The sequence below is a fragment of the Lepidochelys kempii genome, chromosome 3 (assembly GCF_965140285.1).
Source record: "Lepidochelys kempii isolate rLepKem1 chromosome 3, rLepKem1.hap1, whole genome shotgun sequence".
Classification (NCBI taxonomy): Eukaryota; Metazoa; Chordata; order Testudines; family Cheloniidae; genus Lepidochelys; species Lepidochelys kempii.
Window position 1 is genome coordinate 202163515 of NC_136382.1, and position 15884 is coordinate 202179398.

General features: G+C 43.0%; 1 protein-coding gene across 18 annotated transcripts in view; it reads right to left on the reverse strand.

The window, feature by feature from the left end:
- The window catches only part of PLCB4 (phospholipase C beta 4), a 326044-nt gene that overhangs the window by 115051 nt on the left and 195109 nt on the right, over positions 1-15884 (reverse strand). For all 18 annotated transcript variants that reach the window (XM_073339656.2, XM_073339654.2, XM_073339639.2 and 15 more), the window contains 3 exons: positions 10942-11022; positions 10558-10617; positions 9046-9189 (listed from right to left, as the gene is read on the reverse strand). In XM_073339656.2, the coding sequence (XP_073195757.1) occupies positions 9046-9189; positions 10558-10617; positions 10942-11022 (285 nt within the window). The remainder of the gene's footprint in view (positions 1-9045; positions 9190-10557; positions 10618-10941; positions 11023-15884) is intronic.

The window sequence follows — 15884 nt, forward strand, 5'->3', positions numbered from 1 at the left end:
AGTGCCTCCTCTCCCCACAAGCAGCAGCAACTGAGAGCGCAAGGAGGGGAGCCCCCAGTCCCAGAACTCCAGCAGGAGCTGCCCCTAGGGCCCAGGGTGGAGTCTCGGCAGAGGAGCTGCTACCTGCTGCATTGGTCCTTCACTGCTGAATCCCCATGTGCAGGGCTGCCTGGCCTGAGTGTGTAATGTGGAGTCCCTTGGTGGGCCACTGGCAATAAGATTCGAACCTGGGCCTGCTGAACTAAATGCACAAGCTTCTACTGTCTGAGCTAAAAGACTGTTCGCTAAACGGCTGTGCAGACTCATGAACCTCTGTGTGGTCCAGCCACTAGAGGGGAACAGAGCCACACTGTGGAAGCACCAGTTACATATGCATCTGTGAAAGCCCTGGGACTGAGATAATTTTAGTAATTTTGGTGGTGTACTGGCTCAGCAGCGGAGTTACAGATTAAGCTCTTGTTTCGGGCTAGAGTCACCAAGATTAATGTCCAGGGTGACTTACACATCTCACTGATTTCAGGACCTCCACAGCAACTATGGAGCTATCCTTAGGAAGGGAAGGGAAGAGAAGAGAAGAGGTTAGTTTGACAAACTAAAGAGGCCACCTTCTGGATCTCATCTTTCACTGGGGAATCGATTCTGGGCAAAGGCCCTGTTTAGCTCGTGTGCTGTCAGCGAGTGATGAACCCGTTAGGGGTTTCAAAATCCTCAGAGAGAATATACCGAGCATTCTGTTAGTAGTCTAGCAGGGAACCAGAACATTTTGTTCTCAACCATTCACACAGTGGACAATAGATCTCCTCTTCCTCAACTCCTATGTCCAGTCAGTCTCACAGGTCACGTCTGTACAATGCAGATTACCATACCTGCGACACACGAAGAAGCAACAGAAAGGAGACTAGACTAGGGATTGTGTAAAATTCATCCCATATCTGTCAACCACAGCCAAGAGTTTCTGTATGTTGCTACTGAGGCTGTGCTATACGCTAAAAGAAAACTCAAGGGCTCGTTTTCCCCCACTTCCAGAATTTCATCTACGAAGTCCCAGCTAGCACAAATGTTCCATGTGGCAAGCAGTCTGATGAACCCAGTTTGCTTCCACTCATTAACAGAGCGTTTCTTGCTGTGAGGAGTTTTCCAAACATGTTGAGGATCAGACCAACTGGATCTACACCAGTTTGGCTGCTTCTGTGGGAACAGTGTCAAGAACAGATGAGACAAATATATCAGGTATTTTCGTCTAGTTTCACCCAGTGCGATGAGCCCTTATCCATTGTGGCTTGTGAAAACCAGTGGGGAGGTATTGGGGCCATTGAAAGTCCTGCAGTAACACTTCCAAAAGGAACATAAAAGAGTGAGGGGAAAAAAAAAACAACACAGCAAAGATCCTGGATGCCTTTTTCAATGTATAATGTAAAGAAAGGCCATTAAGTGAAAATTAAGATACTGACAGATCTTATGAACATGGCATTAACATATCCCGAGGGGTTGGTGATGAAACAGCAATACACAGCTCCCTGAATGGGGAAGCAACAGTTTTGTAGTGAGGCCTTCTGATTCTCTGGGAAGGCTTACTTACCACCTCAGCTACATACCATATGCCACATTCCAACACAGTGCAAGAACTACGGAGATACACAAGAATGCTTGAAAATGCAGGAAACCAAGCAGAAAATAAAGTAATCAAATCATGATGAATGTAAGAACAATGAATAATAATAATACATTGTGCTTCTGTAATGTCCTTCTCTGAGGAACTCAAGGCGTTGCAAACATTTCTGAACTTAGCCTCACAGCACTCTTGTGTGGTGGGCGGGTATTATTATTATCCTCATTTTACAGATAGGAGAAGCTGAGGTACAGAGAAATTAAGTGACTTCATCAAGCTCCCATAGGAAGTCTGTGGCAGAGCTGGGAAGAAAATGTATAACTTTTAACTTCCAGTCTTGTGCTCTAGCTATAAGATACCAGCTGACTGAATATTACAACAATATTTGACCAGCTTGCTTGAAAGGTTAGAAACCCTAATTCCCCTTTGAATGCAAGCTTCCAATATAAAATATGAATACGGCCCTAATCCTGAAAACACTTAAATATGTGCCTATCTTCATGTGTATGAGTAACCACATCGAAATCAATAGTTTCTGGTTATACAATAATTTCAAAGTATTTGCAGGACTGAGGCCTAAATCACTAATGATTATTCCTTTGACAGGGACAAAAGAATCAACAGATTTCCAGAATTCTTTCCAGATATATTCTGCAGTTTTCCCGAGGTAGATTAGATTTACAATGCACATGCATGTAAAATAAGAGAAAACAAACAAAGATACAGAGAAGTTCTTTAAAAAGAAAAGGAGTACTTGTGGCACTAACAAATTTAGCTCACAAAAGCTTATGCTCAAATAAATTTGTTAGTCTCTAAGGTGCCACAAGTACTCCTTTTCTTTTTGCGAATACAGACTAACACGGCTGCAACTCTGAGAGAAGTTCTTTTTCTTTATAAGGGCTGTGGGAATCTGCTGCTGTTCCCAATGTCTCTGGCTGTACTTGCGACCTTCCTGCTTTAATACACATCATCACTGCTCTTCAAATGATTATTAAAATGGAAGCCCCCTGGTATTACAGGGAGATCATTTTCCAGAACCAGACTACATCTCTGCTACACTGAAAGGCAGATCCTTTCTCTAAAGTGCTCTGTGTGGAAAAACAGTGTAGCAGCCTCTGCTTTCTGATCATCCGCATTTACAGTATTTCTTTCTTCCATAAGTCAATTAACCAGATAGTAATAAAAGTTAATGTGCAATATACTATCCATACCAATTGTTAAAACACTGCCCACTACAAAGTTTATAATTATGCTGAAAATCGGCATGAGTTGTGACGGTTATTAAATGCTGTTGATTGTGAAACCGAGCCTATCCGCTCTGTGATCAGCTATTTGCACTGAGGTTTTGCAGGGTTGGCGGCCTGACGTAGCAACTTTTTGAAAATGCTCTATCCATTATATAAATCTATACAAATTTACAAGGCAATATTCATAACCTTTCAGAACCCAGCTAAAATTAAAATGGCTGCTCCTCGCTGGCAAGAATAGTTACTGATAAATTAACTCAACATCTCTATTCCGCATTTATACTGAGTGGGATTAAATTGTGAAAAATCAACAAAATAAATACAAACGCGACCAACGGAATTTGCCACTTTACACCAAGGATGAATCGGTCCCATTATTTTTACCCATAGTGTTAGTAACACATGCCAAAGGAAACTGTCTTTTTGTTCTGAGTTTGTACAGTACCTAGACCAGTGTATGACTAGGACCCCAAGGTGCTACAATAATACAAATAATAATAGCCAAGACAGCTGACACAGTAAGCACAGTAATAAAATCACTGAAGTTACAGAAGAACTATTTGATAGAGAGAGTATTACCTAAATGTTTTAGCTGATGCCTATTACAATTCTTGTGACTCTCATTCTTGCGATTCTCTACTTAGCCATTAACGTCACACTCAGCCTTGTTTTCACTGCTAGAAAAAAGGAGCAAAGTAAACTAGGCACGGTCAACCTCAGGCTGGGGTATAGTACTGACATTGCCTAATTTGCCATCTGGTAAAACCAAAGTATTTTGTCTTCACTTGGGATAGCTCACATGTTCGTTACCCTGAGGTAAAATGCACCTTTTTTAGCAGTGAAGACAAGGCCTCAGTGGTCTCACAAACCTAGTGATTTATTCTTCAGAGCAGACTAAAAATGAAGAACCAGAATAAAATCATGAACGTTGCTTCTCTTTTATATGTAAATCTTTTGGGTTAGATTCCACATCACATCTCCAGAGTAGGGTTGCCAATTTTGGTTTGATGTATTCCTGGATGTCTCATCACATGGCATAATCTTTACTTAAAGAGTAATCTTGAATTCCTGGAGACTCCAAGGCAATCCTGGAGGATTGGCAACCCTACTCCAGAGATAAGGAGGGGGAGGTCTGGACTCTAAACTACTGCAGGAGCCACCATAGTCCTTACTATAAGAGATGCTTTTACTTATGGTAGCCTAGTCTGAGCAGCATATGGACTGCTTTGCAGGCCAGAATGCCCTAGGCTAGGGCCTTACACTGCTCCTGCACTAGGGGAATTCTCCCCAGTCTGCCACAGCCCCTTTACACTGCCAGAATACAGCGTCCATTGTACAGACCAGCACTCAGGAAGGCTACCTGGTAAATGAAGTAACTTAAGCCCAATCCCGGGCAACCACAAAATTTGAGACCTACAAGCAGTTGATGCAGGTGGTTTATGAAGTTCAATATGCAAACTCGACCAGTTCCTCCATTCCCCTTCTCACAAGTTCCCTGGGTGTCACCCTCCCATCCCCTTTTATTTCAGGGATTCCCTTCAACCTTCCACCCCCTGCCTCATTATAGGGGCTCCGCATGCCCTTGTAAACCATTGGTGCTTGGTAGACCTCCCCAAATTGTGATCTTTACTGTGGAAAAGTGGCTAAAACTTTATCAAACATCACAATAATCTATAACAAGTGTTGAGTGGAATAGGTACAAAAAGGAGAGAGACAGACTGAATTAGTCCAAACGAAAAGGCCTACTGATCAAACTCAAGGTATACGTTAAGATCATGCCTGGTAAACAAGGAAAGTGTGGGACTGGAAATCTGTGAACCAAAATTGATGTGTCCAAAATTAGGCCTAACTGATGAACAAACTGATGGCTGGCTATGTTTCCCATCATTCCCTTTTCAGGCCCACATTTACTAAAGAGAGACTTTGTGGGGGAAACTAACTAACTGACTGGGAGACTGGTGGACTGGAAGGAACTAGCTTTGTCATCATGACTGCCACCCTCACTGTCTCCTGGGACTCCAGGAGCCACTATGACACCATTAGGCCTCTGGTGTTCTGATTCTGAGAGATGTCCTGACCAGACCGGTCCAGAGAGAGGGAATCAGATGATATTGCCATCTCCATCGGCTCTGGCTAAATCCTGACCACCACCTAAGATGTGAGACTTTGGTTCCTGTTGTCACCCCTTCCCCATACCTGTCATTTTCCTTCCCCACCTTCTTTTGCCTTCTGTTTTATAAGCATCTGACTTAGCCAGTCAGGACTGCATATTTTGCAACACTGCTGTAAGCCTGTGACCACAAAGATAGCTAAAAGCAATGGCCTAAATAGCCTGCCGCTGGTACAAGTTAGCCAGGTCTCAGAGTAGCTGACAAGAGCATGTGCTATGCCTGTGTTTCTCCCACAGTGAGATTTTACAAGTGAAGATACTGGTTTTTTTCTTCCATTTTCTGTTTGTTTTATTTTGACTTCTAGGACATGGGATGGGACTTTAACAGCAGCAGCAGGAACAGCTCCAGCCTACCTCAACTGCCTTTTCTCTTTCCCCCCCAAAAAGATGACTGATCATTCTACAAGCAGGGAACAAGCTTAGTTAACACACACAGGCTAATATGAAATGGCGGGGGGGGGGTTTGGGGGTTAACTTCCCTGATATCTGTTGGATAACTATTGCAGCGAAACATAATATGGCCTGAAAATTCATAGCATGTGTAGAGAACAATTTTGATTCAGAAAGTTGAGGACACAAAGGCAGTCAGTCCATTTTGGATCTGGTTTTGACCAACAGTTGTAATCGCGAACACGAAGGTGGTTGGGAACTTGGGAGGAAGTGATCATGATTTGATAGAATTCAAGATCCTGTGGAAAGGAGGAGATGAGAACAGCAAAACAAAGACACTGGACTTTAGAAAGGCGGGTTTCAATGGACTCAGAGAAATAGCAGGGAAGGTCCCATGGAAAGACCAATTAGGAAGAAAAGGAGTCGAAGGAGACTGGCAGTTCTTAAAAGATGTAACACTAGAAACTCAACATCAAGCTACTGCGATGCAGACTTAAGATATGAGGAGCCACAGCAGGCCAATGTGTCTGCACAAGGAGCTTTTTAGCTATCTGAAAACCAACAGGGCTCCATACAGAACATGGAAGGAGGGGCATGTCACCAAGGAAGTATACATGGGAATAGCAAGAGTATGCAGGCACAAAATCAGGAAAGCCCAGGCAAAGAATGAGTTACAGCTGGCAAGAAATGTTAAAGACAACAAGAAGGGGTTCTTCAAATATGTCAGACAAAAAAGAAAGATCAAGGACGGTGTGGGTTCACTGCCTAATGGAGGTGGGGAGCTGGTAAAGGAAGATGATAGGAAGGCAGAGCTGCTTAATGCCTACTTTGCTTCAGTCTTCTCGCAAAAAACAACATGTGTCCAGCAAAGTTACCATAGACAATAAAGGGGAAGGGATGCAGATTGGGATAAGTTAAAAAACACGTCAGAGATCTTCTGACCAATTTGAATGAATTGAAATCAGCAGGGCTGGATGCTGTTCACCCTAGGATATTGAAAGAATTAGCTGAAGCCACTGGCAATAATATCTACAAACTCTTGGATGACAGGAGAGGTCCCGGAAGACTGGAGAAGGGCTGACACAGGGCCCATCTTCAAAAAGAAGAAAAAGGAGGAGCCAGGGAACTACAGACCAGTCGGCCTGACTTTGATACTTGGGAAGCTACGAGAGCAATGTCTAAATCATTCAATCTGCAAGTACCTGGAGGATGACGGGGTAATCGCTAGCAGCCAGCGTGGATTTACCAAGAACAAATCCTGCCAAACCAGCTTGATTTCCTTCTTTGACAGAGTAACTGATTTAGCGGATAGGGGGAATGCAGTGGACATAATATACCTGGACTTCAGCAAGGCTTTTGACTTTCTGATAAGTAAGCTGGAGAAATGCGGGCTCGGCAGAACTACCATTAAGTGGATACATAATTGATTAAACAACCACAAACAAAGAGTAACTATTAATGGAATGATGTCGGATTGGAGGGAGGTTTCAAGTAGAGTTCCACAAGGCTTTGTTCTGGGTCTAGTGTTGTTTAACATCTTTATTAATGACCAGGATGTAATTAAGAAAGCGCACGGATCAAGTTTACAGACAACACAAAGCTAGGGCAGTTGCCAATACTTTGGAGGACAGAGCTAAAATTCAGAGGGATCTTGACAAATTGGAGAACTGGGCTATGGACAACAAAATGAAATTCAACAAAGACAAATGTCAGGTGCTACACTTAGGGAAGTAAAACCAAATACAGAATGGGGGATAACTGGCTTGGCAGCAGCACTGCTGAGAAGGATCTGAGAGTTCTGGTGAGTTTCAACCTCAGCATGAGTCAGCAATGTGACACTATTGCCCAAAAAAAAAAAAAGCAAATGCAATTTAGGTTGCATTTACAGAGGCATAGCATGAAAGTCTTGGGAGATAACAGTACTGCTCTACACGGCACTGGTTACACCTCAGCTGGAGTACTGTGTCTGATTTTGGTCACCAATGTCTAGAAAGTATGGAGAGAAACTGGAAAGGATCCAGAGGTGAGCGACAAAGATGATCAAAGGGATGGAATGCAAGCCATACAAGCAAAGACTGAAGGAATTGGGTATGTTTAGTTTGGAAAAGAGGAGGTTAATGGGGACATGATAGCACTCTTCAGATACTTGAAAGGCCGCCATAAAAAAATTGGAGAAAAGTTGTTCTCTCTTCCCACAGAGGGCAGGACAAGAGGCAATGGATTCAAACTACAGCAGAGCAGATTTAGATTAAATCCCAGGAAAAACTTCCTTCCTGTAAGAACAGTAAGACAATGGAACAGACGCCTTGGGAAGTTGTGGAAGCTCCTTCACTGGAGGTTTTCAGAAGGAGGATGGATAGCCATCTGTCTTCGATGGTTTAGCCACAACAAATCCTGCATCTTGGCACAGGATTAGACTAGAGGAGCCTTTTGGTCCCTTCTAAAGATTCTAAGAGAGTTATTACCCTTTTTAATCCCATCCAAGAGACTCTCAAACTAGGCTTTTTCTTCCTACTACAGACTCTCTATAGAGAAGGGGAACATGGGATATTGTTAAAAGAAGAGACTTCCTTAATACTGTATATTTTGAATGCTTTAACTGTTTTTCCTTCTTTTTCTGCATCTTTAATAAGAGAGTAAAAAGATTTTTAATAGTGTGTTTTCCACGCTAATAAGCAGGCTGAGGACTCTGTATTCCAAAACCTTGAACCTTGTTTAACTGTTTAGTGTTGGTCAGTGACAGGGTCATGTTAACACCCTGGACTCTCTGGGCCCCTTTATTCCATCAACAATAACATAACAGTGCTCCCCTATTTCTCTCTTCCTGTGCCCACGCCAGGGTCCCCCATTCCCACCTCCGCCCTATGCCAGGGGCTCTCTGTGTGCCCTCCACTTCCACCTTCCCACTCCCCTAGGGTTCCACAATCTCCTCCCATGCCTGGGGCTCTGCATGTGCCTACATTCCCCCTATGGCCCTATTCCTTCCACTACTCTCATATTTTTTCTGTGTCCTTTTTTCCCCCCTTCATTTATTTTTCTTTCAGTGTTACTATTTTATAACTGTACTGGGACTAAGCTGGTGGGAGGGGGATGTGCACTGCCAAGCTGTTCTTTGATCGGTAGGCAATTTGAAAGGTGGGTGAAGCTGCTGGCTCAGCTAACCAGATGCCAGGGGGTTCCATGTGTCACCCATTTCCCCCTTTCTGTTTTTCTGATTGTGATCAAAATCAAGAAGGTTCTGCCCATAAATGCCTAAAGCATTCCCTACATTTTGGAACTGACCGGATGTGGTGTTGAAAAGTTATGACAGACAAACAGAGACATGCTACTGAGTTGAGTGTTAGACCTCACTTTGCTTGGCCAGCAACAATGGTTGCAATGAATGGTCAGGCTATGCTTTCTGTCTACGAGGCTTCCAATAATAAAAAGGAAAGAGGAAGCGGAAAGCCAAGGGATTTCTGTACATCTAGACAGAAAACACAGGTGTGACTGAAGCTCGAGTAGACACATCTGAGCTAGCTTTATTCTAGCTAGCTCAAGTACCAGTCGTGATAAATCTGTGGCAGCATGTGCTTCAATGCAGGCGACACCTTTCCCCCCGCACCCGGCACTGTTTAACCATGGAATACCTTAGCTACTTCTGCATTTTCGGCTACCATGTACGTGAAGCTGATGTTCACCAGATCTGTGCCACTGCAGACACACACTATCCGCCCTTCCAGCTCAGTTTCTGCTTTTCCCACAGTCTCAAGAACAGCTAGTATTTTGGGATCCTGTTAAACAGAAAAAAAAGACTTGTTAAATGCACAATACAAAGATTAAGCTAAAAACACAACTCAGGTTCGCATGCATTAAGACTGTAAATATTTCCCGGTCACCTTAAATGAGTTGTTTCATTTAGAATCTATTGGCATGATTAGGAAAAAAATCTAATTTAATAATCACTGACTGTGGCTGAATCCTAAAAGCAGAGAGATAATTGCAGTATTTTAAATACATTTCAGAAAATTACATATATTCACTTCACAGAGAAGGGAAATGGAATACTTCTAAAGACTGGCAATAGTTTATGGGAATTCTTAACTCTATGTAAATAAATTATTCCAATCCAAATCAGTAGTGACCAAAAGTTATTATTTGCATGGAATGAGTGGGTGATTTCTATCCATTTCTTAGCAGCAAATCTGGTGCTCTTTGGTACCTTTGCTGGCAGTCAAGAGCCATAGATTTAATAAGCCTGGAGACTGAACTATTCATAGAAATTGGGAATATTCTGAAGCATATTTGAAGTTTGAAGCATACTCGTGGGGTATCATGGGGAAGTCTGCACTGCCTTAGCCCATGACCTACTTTGTTGGCTGAAGATTTCAGTCTATCACCTTGAAAGAGAACTAACTTCGCTAGAAAAAATAAATCTATGATTAAAGTGAAAAATCTATGATTTTTAAGTAGAACCATAGTCTGATTGAAGCTTTTGTATTTGACATCACCGGACAACTAGATAGCAAAACTCTTAAAGAGACACTGAAGCAATTATGCCCAAATTTCATCTCAGAAAGATGTCTAAAATCCAGATGCATTTTAAAAAGAAATCTATATTAGAAAATATTTTAAAAGCTATGATTTCTGTAGAACCCTCAGGTGGTCCCTCTGCAGACTGCCTTTGAAACAGCAGTTAATAATCACAAGTCCCAGAGCTGTCCTGACACAATTGATCATTTAAGTATCTAAAACAAGGAAGCAAACAAAAATTTCTGATTTCTATGTCAATGAAACATAGAAACACATCTTGAATGATCAAGGACAAAAATTAAACCAGAAAATATTTTCAACCTCCTAAAATGATATCATAATAGTTCAAAATAATTTGAAAACCCTTGACAGGATCCTTTTAATATTCAGTGCCCAGATTTCACAGCCTCTTGGAAGGTCAGCACTGACATGGCATTGCAATATTACAAAACCTCGACACTGAAATAAACTAAAACCACTTAATCTTAAAGCTAAACGTTTTAGGCTATGATTTTACAAGCGAAGTTGTGCGGGCGGTATTTTGTAACAAGCTGCACTGCATTCCCCACTTCACCTTCAGCTTAAACACTCTTTGTTTAAAAGAACAGTAAAAACTAATTACAGCGTACCTTTGGTACAGCTCCAAGACGAATACTGTTGATCAGGGAGCATTCTAATACCTGTCCTTCCTGGAACGACAAGAGAAAGCAAGTTAGTAAAAGGTCTGGTGAAACACAGTGCAGACACAAATAGGAATTGAAGCAAAAACAAACAATGAGTCTTAAATGCAACTGCAGTTAATTAACACAAAACAGTACATTTTCTTTTCACATCTGTTAATAATCTGTCAAGAATTGCAGTTATGTAACTTCTAAAAACACAGGAGCCAAGCTATCTTACTGTAAATAGTTACAAAGCCACATGTAATTTTAGTGATTAAAAATTAGCCTGGAAACAAACCAAGTGCAACAACATAGGCAGACAGTAATGTTCCTGGTACAACAGTACTGTACCTTTCCTTCACTTTTCCACCTTAGGAAAAAACCAAATTCATCCACTTGAAAGAGACAGTTTGGTTCAAAGACAAAGGACTCCTGTTGAAAGGGAAACACAACAAAATATTTTGGTGATGTTGACAAAATATTGTCAGGCAATCATTTGTTGCTCAAAACTAAAGATCCTTTACCTTTTCCCCAACTGCCTTGCAGTATTGCCAGTCCCAAGCATTCAAAAATAAGGAGTCAATCCCCAGAAATCATGAGATTTTTAAAAATAATAAATATTAGAACCTTTTTTATTTGACTTCTGGTTTCTGAGACATTACAGCAGACTCCGTTCTCATTTTCAGGCCTTTCTCAACAGCCACAAGGGCTAGAAACTTCTCTTTCTAAATGAAAGCTGATTTTCTCACCTAATCACAGGCTTCCAGAAACAACCTCACCAAATATTGTGAGGCTTGCAAGAATTGGCAACTGCTCGGGGTCAAACCACCACATTTTGCAATGACTTTTGGGGAAGTGCTTTCGCAAAAGCTGAACCCTCACAGAAGAACTTCTAGAAAGTACACACAAAAATATATTGCAAAGTGTTAGTCTGGCAGGGGAGATAGTATATAAAGCAGTTCGGAAGGAATAGAAAACCAGAGATTAGACTGAAAAAAAAAAGAGCAGTCAGGTCAGCATTACTAAAAACACAAAAACTAAAAAAGTACACACAACCCCTCAAACTATTTTAATGTTAGAGGTAAAACTAAAAGGTAAGGAAACATCCCACTGTGCAGAATCAGTCATTTTTAAAGGGAACAAAAAGTCCAGCCCAGGCCAATCTTTTTTTAATTAAAAAAGATTACTTTATAACAAACGGCAAGCATGTGTGTAGGGAGCAGAGATGCTGTGACGGACAGAGGGCAGCACTTCATGTGGTTTGGGACATTTCCCACACAAAAGGATCATGCGGACAGGAGGATTTCTAACTTCTCTGATTCAGTTAGCACCATCCCACAAGCCCTCCATGCAAGGAACACCCATGTAAGTTAATAAGAGTTTTGCTGCAGGATGGGCCACAAAGCTGCCAGACCTGCCTACTACTTCGTTCCCTTGACCCAGAACACATTCAGAATCGAAGAGCATCTGCCTCTTAAATAATAGCACTGAGTACATACAGCACTTTTCAGCTTCAAAGCACTTCGCAAATATTAATTTCTGCGGCATCACTGTGAGGTAGGAAACAATTATCTTCATTTTACAGATAGGGAAACAGAGAGAAGAGTTAGAATTTGCCGTAGATTCAGAGACTGAGTCAGAACTGGATACGAGGCACTTCCTGTGCCCTCTCCTATAGCCAGGCTGCTAGTCCACACCTCACAGCTTACTGCCTTTTTCTTAATCCTTGCACTTCATAAAATATACCAGCTGCAAACATCCCAGAATCACTAGTTTTATAGCTCACGGGTATCCCTGTAAAGCTGCGTCTATAAAAACTCCAGCTAGCCACCTGTTAAAGGGAGAACCTTTTAAAATCTGCCTGGAATAGAGCAGTGGTTCTCAACCATTTTGGGTTCAGGGCAGGACCCATTTGTAAATGTTTATAGCCTGTCGTGACCCAGAAAATAATCTGGGGGTGGGGGCCCTGGGGTGGTTTTGGTCTGATCTTGCCCCCTGGAGAGGCTGAGTCCTGTCTGGCACTTACCTCACGCTGGCAGCTCCTGTGCTGTGGGGCTGGCTGGATATGGCTCTCCGCGCCGGGAGTTGCAACCTCCTGGGTTGCAGCACCACTCAGGTATAGGCCCCTCCCCAATGGACCAAATTTGCGTGGGTGGAGTTGTGAGGTGGCTCAGGGGGTTGCAGTGCCACTCACCCAACTCTGGCATCATAACAGCTGGGCGGAACCCGAGCGGCGCTGGGACCCCGAGCTTGCAGCGCCTGGAGCACGGAGGTGAACCCCAGCCAGCCCCGTGGGACAGGAGCCGCCACGCGACCCTTTGAAACGTTCCAACAACCCGATTTTGGGTCCCGACTCAGGTTCAGAAACCCTGGAATAGAGGGTCTCCTCAATAAGCAAGGTCAATGCCAAGAAAATGGGGACATGTTTCATTGCTTGTTGCACCCCCATGTGACTAAAAGCTCTCAGTATAAAAATAACTTTTCCTACAAAGATGGCCACATAAGCTGCACTCAGTCCAACGTCCACTACTTAGCGTGCACTGGTTCCATTAACTAATTGCTTCTCCAGTTTTTCTTCTAATACAGTGAGGGAAACACCAGCTACCACAAATTCTAGACATTACACAGTCCAATACCATTGCTAACCTTTGACCATCAACCTTCTCCACTAAGATATTCCCTAAAAGCCTTTCCAACATTCAGGTGTGGTACTGCCTGGCTCAAAGAGAAAGGAAGCATATCCCATGTGGCCTGTAATTCCTCTCGCTGATGTATACCTCTAGCACAGTGATCCAGACTTCGTTCGAGACCTTCTAGTCCCCCAGTGAAATTCCATTTTGTGAATATTGCTTCCTTGGGAGGCAGTGTGGTCTAGTAGTTAGGACACTGCTCTCAGACTCAGGAGCTGTCCCCTATTCGCAGCTCTGCCGCTGACCTGCTATGTAAACTTGGACCAGTCACTTCACTGGGTCTCTGCTGTGAATCTCTGCTTTGCCTGTTTAGGCTGGAAGTTCAATATAGAAGTTCAATGGGAGCTGGGTGCCTAAATCCCTTAGGCTCTTTCGAAAATCCCAAACTAAGATTATAAATCCTTTGCAGGAGGGCTCTTGCTATGGGTATGTACAATGCCTAGCACAAACCTCGTTAGGATATCTAGGCATTACTGTAATTCTATTAAATAAATAATACTATCCCAACCAACCACAAACTTGATGATATCATCAAAGGGGCTGGGCTACCACGCAGATGAGCTTACAAGTGTTCTGTAGCAAAACTGGGTAAATTTACCATACAATACTTACAGCAAACAATACGGATACAGAACACCGCATGTTTTCTGCTTCAAATAAGGCAGGTAGGACCCCTGCTAGCAGTCAGTGTAAAAAGAAGAGCATATGATTCAAAACGCCGTGAATGCAGCACAGTACTTAATAAAATCTGATTTATACATACAACGGCAATGCCTAATTCCATTCCCAAATGTCAACATTGATTAGGTAGATGAAATTACTAGCAATTAATATAAAGCTCAGTACTTTTCCCATCCTGAAGAGATCCACTGCCTCTGAAACCTGTTCCAATGTTAAACACTGTACCGTTCACACGGTTCGTGCTGTAAAAATGCAGCCCTGGCTCTAGCCACTAAACAGAGGTGAACTTAAATATGCCACATAACTGGCACTGGTGCCTTTTATTTCAAGGTTGCTTTGGACTGGTGACTTCTTCCAAAATTCAGCTGCACTCAGCTACTTCTTGCATCTTAGAATCATAGAAGTGTAGGGCTGGATGGGACAGCGAGAGGTCATCAGATCCAGCTCCTGCGCTGAGGCAGGAACCTTCGACCAGCATTTCTCAAAGGCGGCCACCAGGGGCTTTTCTTGCAGCCACAGCTTCCCGGGCAGTTATGTGGGGAGTTGGCAAAGCAGTGGCCTGTCCCCAGGGGCCACCAGCAGTGGTTGGGCCCCTCCCTCCTCTGGGGAGACACAAGCTGGAGGAGCAGGCAGTCAGCGAGTTCCCCACCTTCCCGGGGGCTGTGAGGTTGGGCTTCAGCCCTGGGGTGGTGGGTGGCAGACTCCAGACACAGGGCTTCGGGCTCTGTCCCCGGGCTCTGTCCCCTGGGTGTGGGGCTTTGGGCTCTGTTCTCTGGCTGCCTGGAGGCAGGCTCTGGCCTGAGCTCACCCCCACCACCAACTCTGGTCCCCGCTGCCTCCCCCAGTGCCCCATCGCCTATGCCCCCACTGCCTCTGTACCCACCTCCCCATCCAGGGATTAATTTGTCCCCGAGCTTGCCAGGGCTGAGTAAGTCTGCTGTGAAAAGTGATATTAACAAACATACAAATATCGCTTTTCACAACAGACTTCCTAATAGCTAGCAAGTCTTAAAAAAAACAACAACCCCAAAACAAACAAGAAAAAGGACAAGAACGTTCAAAGCGCCTTATTTGTGTTTCTCGTCTGTTTAGGTCGAATAGAGACAACTGTACGTTATTTTTATTATTGAGTCTGAAAAAACAAACAAACCCTACATAGATAAATTACAATGATTTGGGCATGTATATGTGCATATTTATTTGATTTTCCTAAAGTTAATTAAGTATTTTAGGAAAAATGGTCAGAGCAGCCACCAGCAAGAGTTGGTGGCCGCACTCTGAGGCCACCAAAAAATTTGTTGTGAGAACCCCTGCCTTAGACCATCCATGACAAGGGGTTGTCTAAGTTGTTCTTAAAAACCTCCCATGATGGGGATTCCACAACCTCCCTTGGAAGCTTGTTGCAGAACTTAACTACCTCTATAGTTATCGAATATTGAACTAAAACTCCCTTGCTGCATATTAAGCCCATTAGTTCTTCTCCTACCTTCAGAACAATTGATCACCATCCTCTTTTAAACAATCCTTAACAAATCTGAAGACTGTTATCCAGTCCCCCTTCAGTCTTCTTTTCTCAAGACTAAACATGAACAGGTTTTTAAACATTACTTGTAAATCAGGTTTTCTAAAGCTTTTATCACTTATGCAGCTCTCCTCTGGACACTCTCCAATTTGCCCACAGCTTTCCTAAAGTGTGGCACTCAGAATTGTACACACGTCTTCAGCTGAGGCCTCACCAATACCAAGTAGAGTGGGACAATTACCTCCCATGTCTTATGTATGACACTCCTGTTAATACATCCCAGAATCATATCAGCCTTTTTCGCAACTGCATCACTTTGAATATGGAATTGAGTCAACAATTTGTGATCCACTATAACCCCCAGATCCTTTTCAGCAGTATCACCATTTAGCTAGTTATCC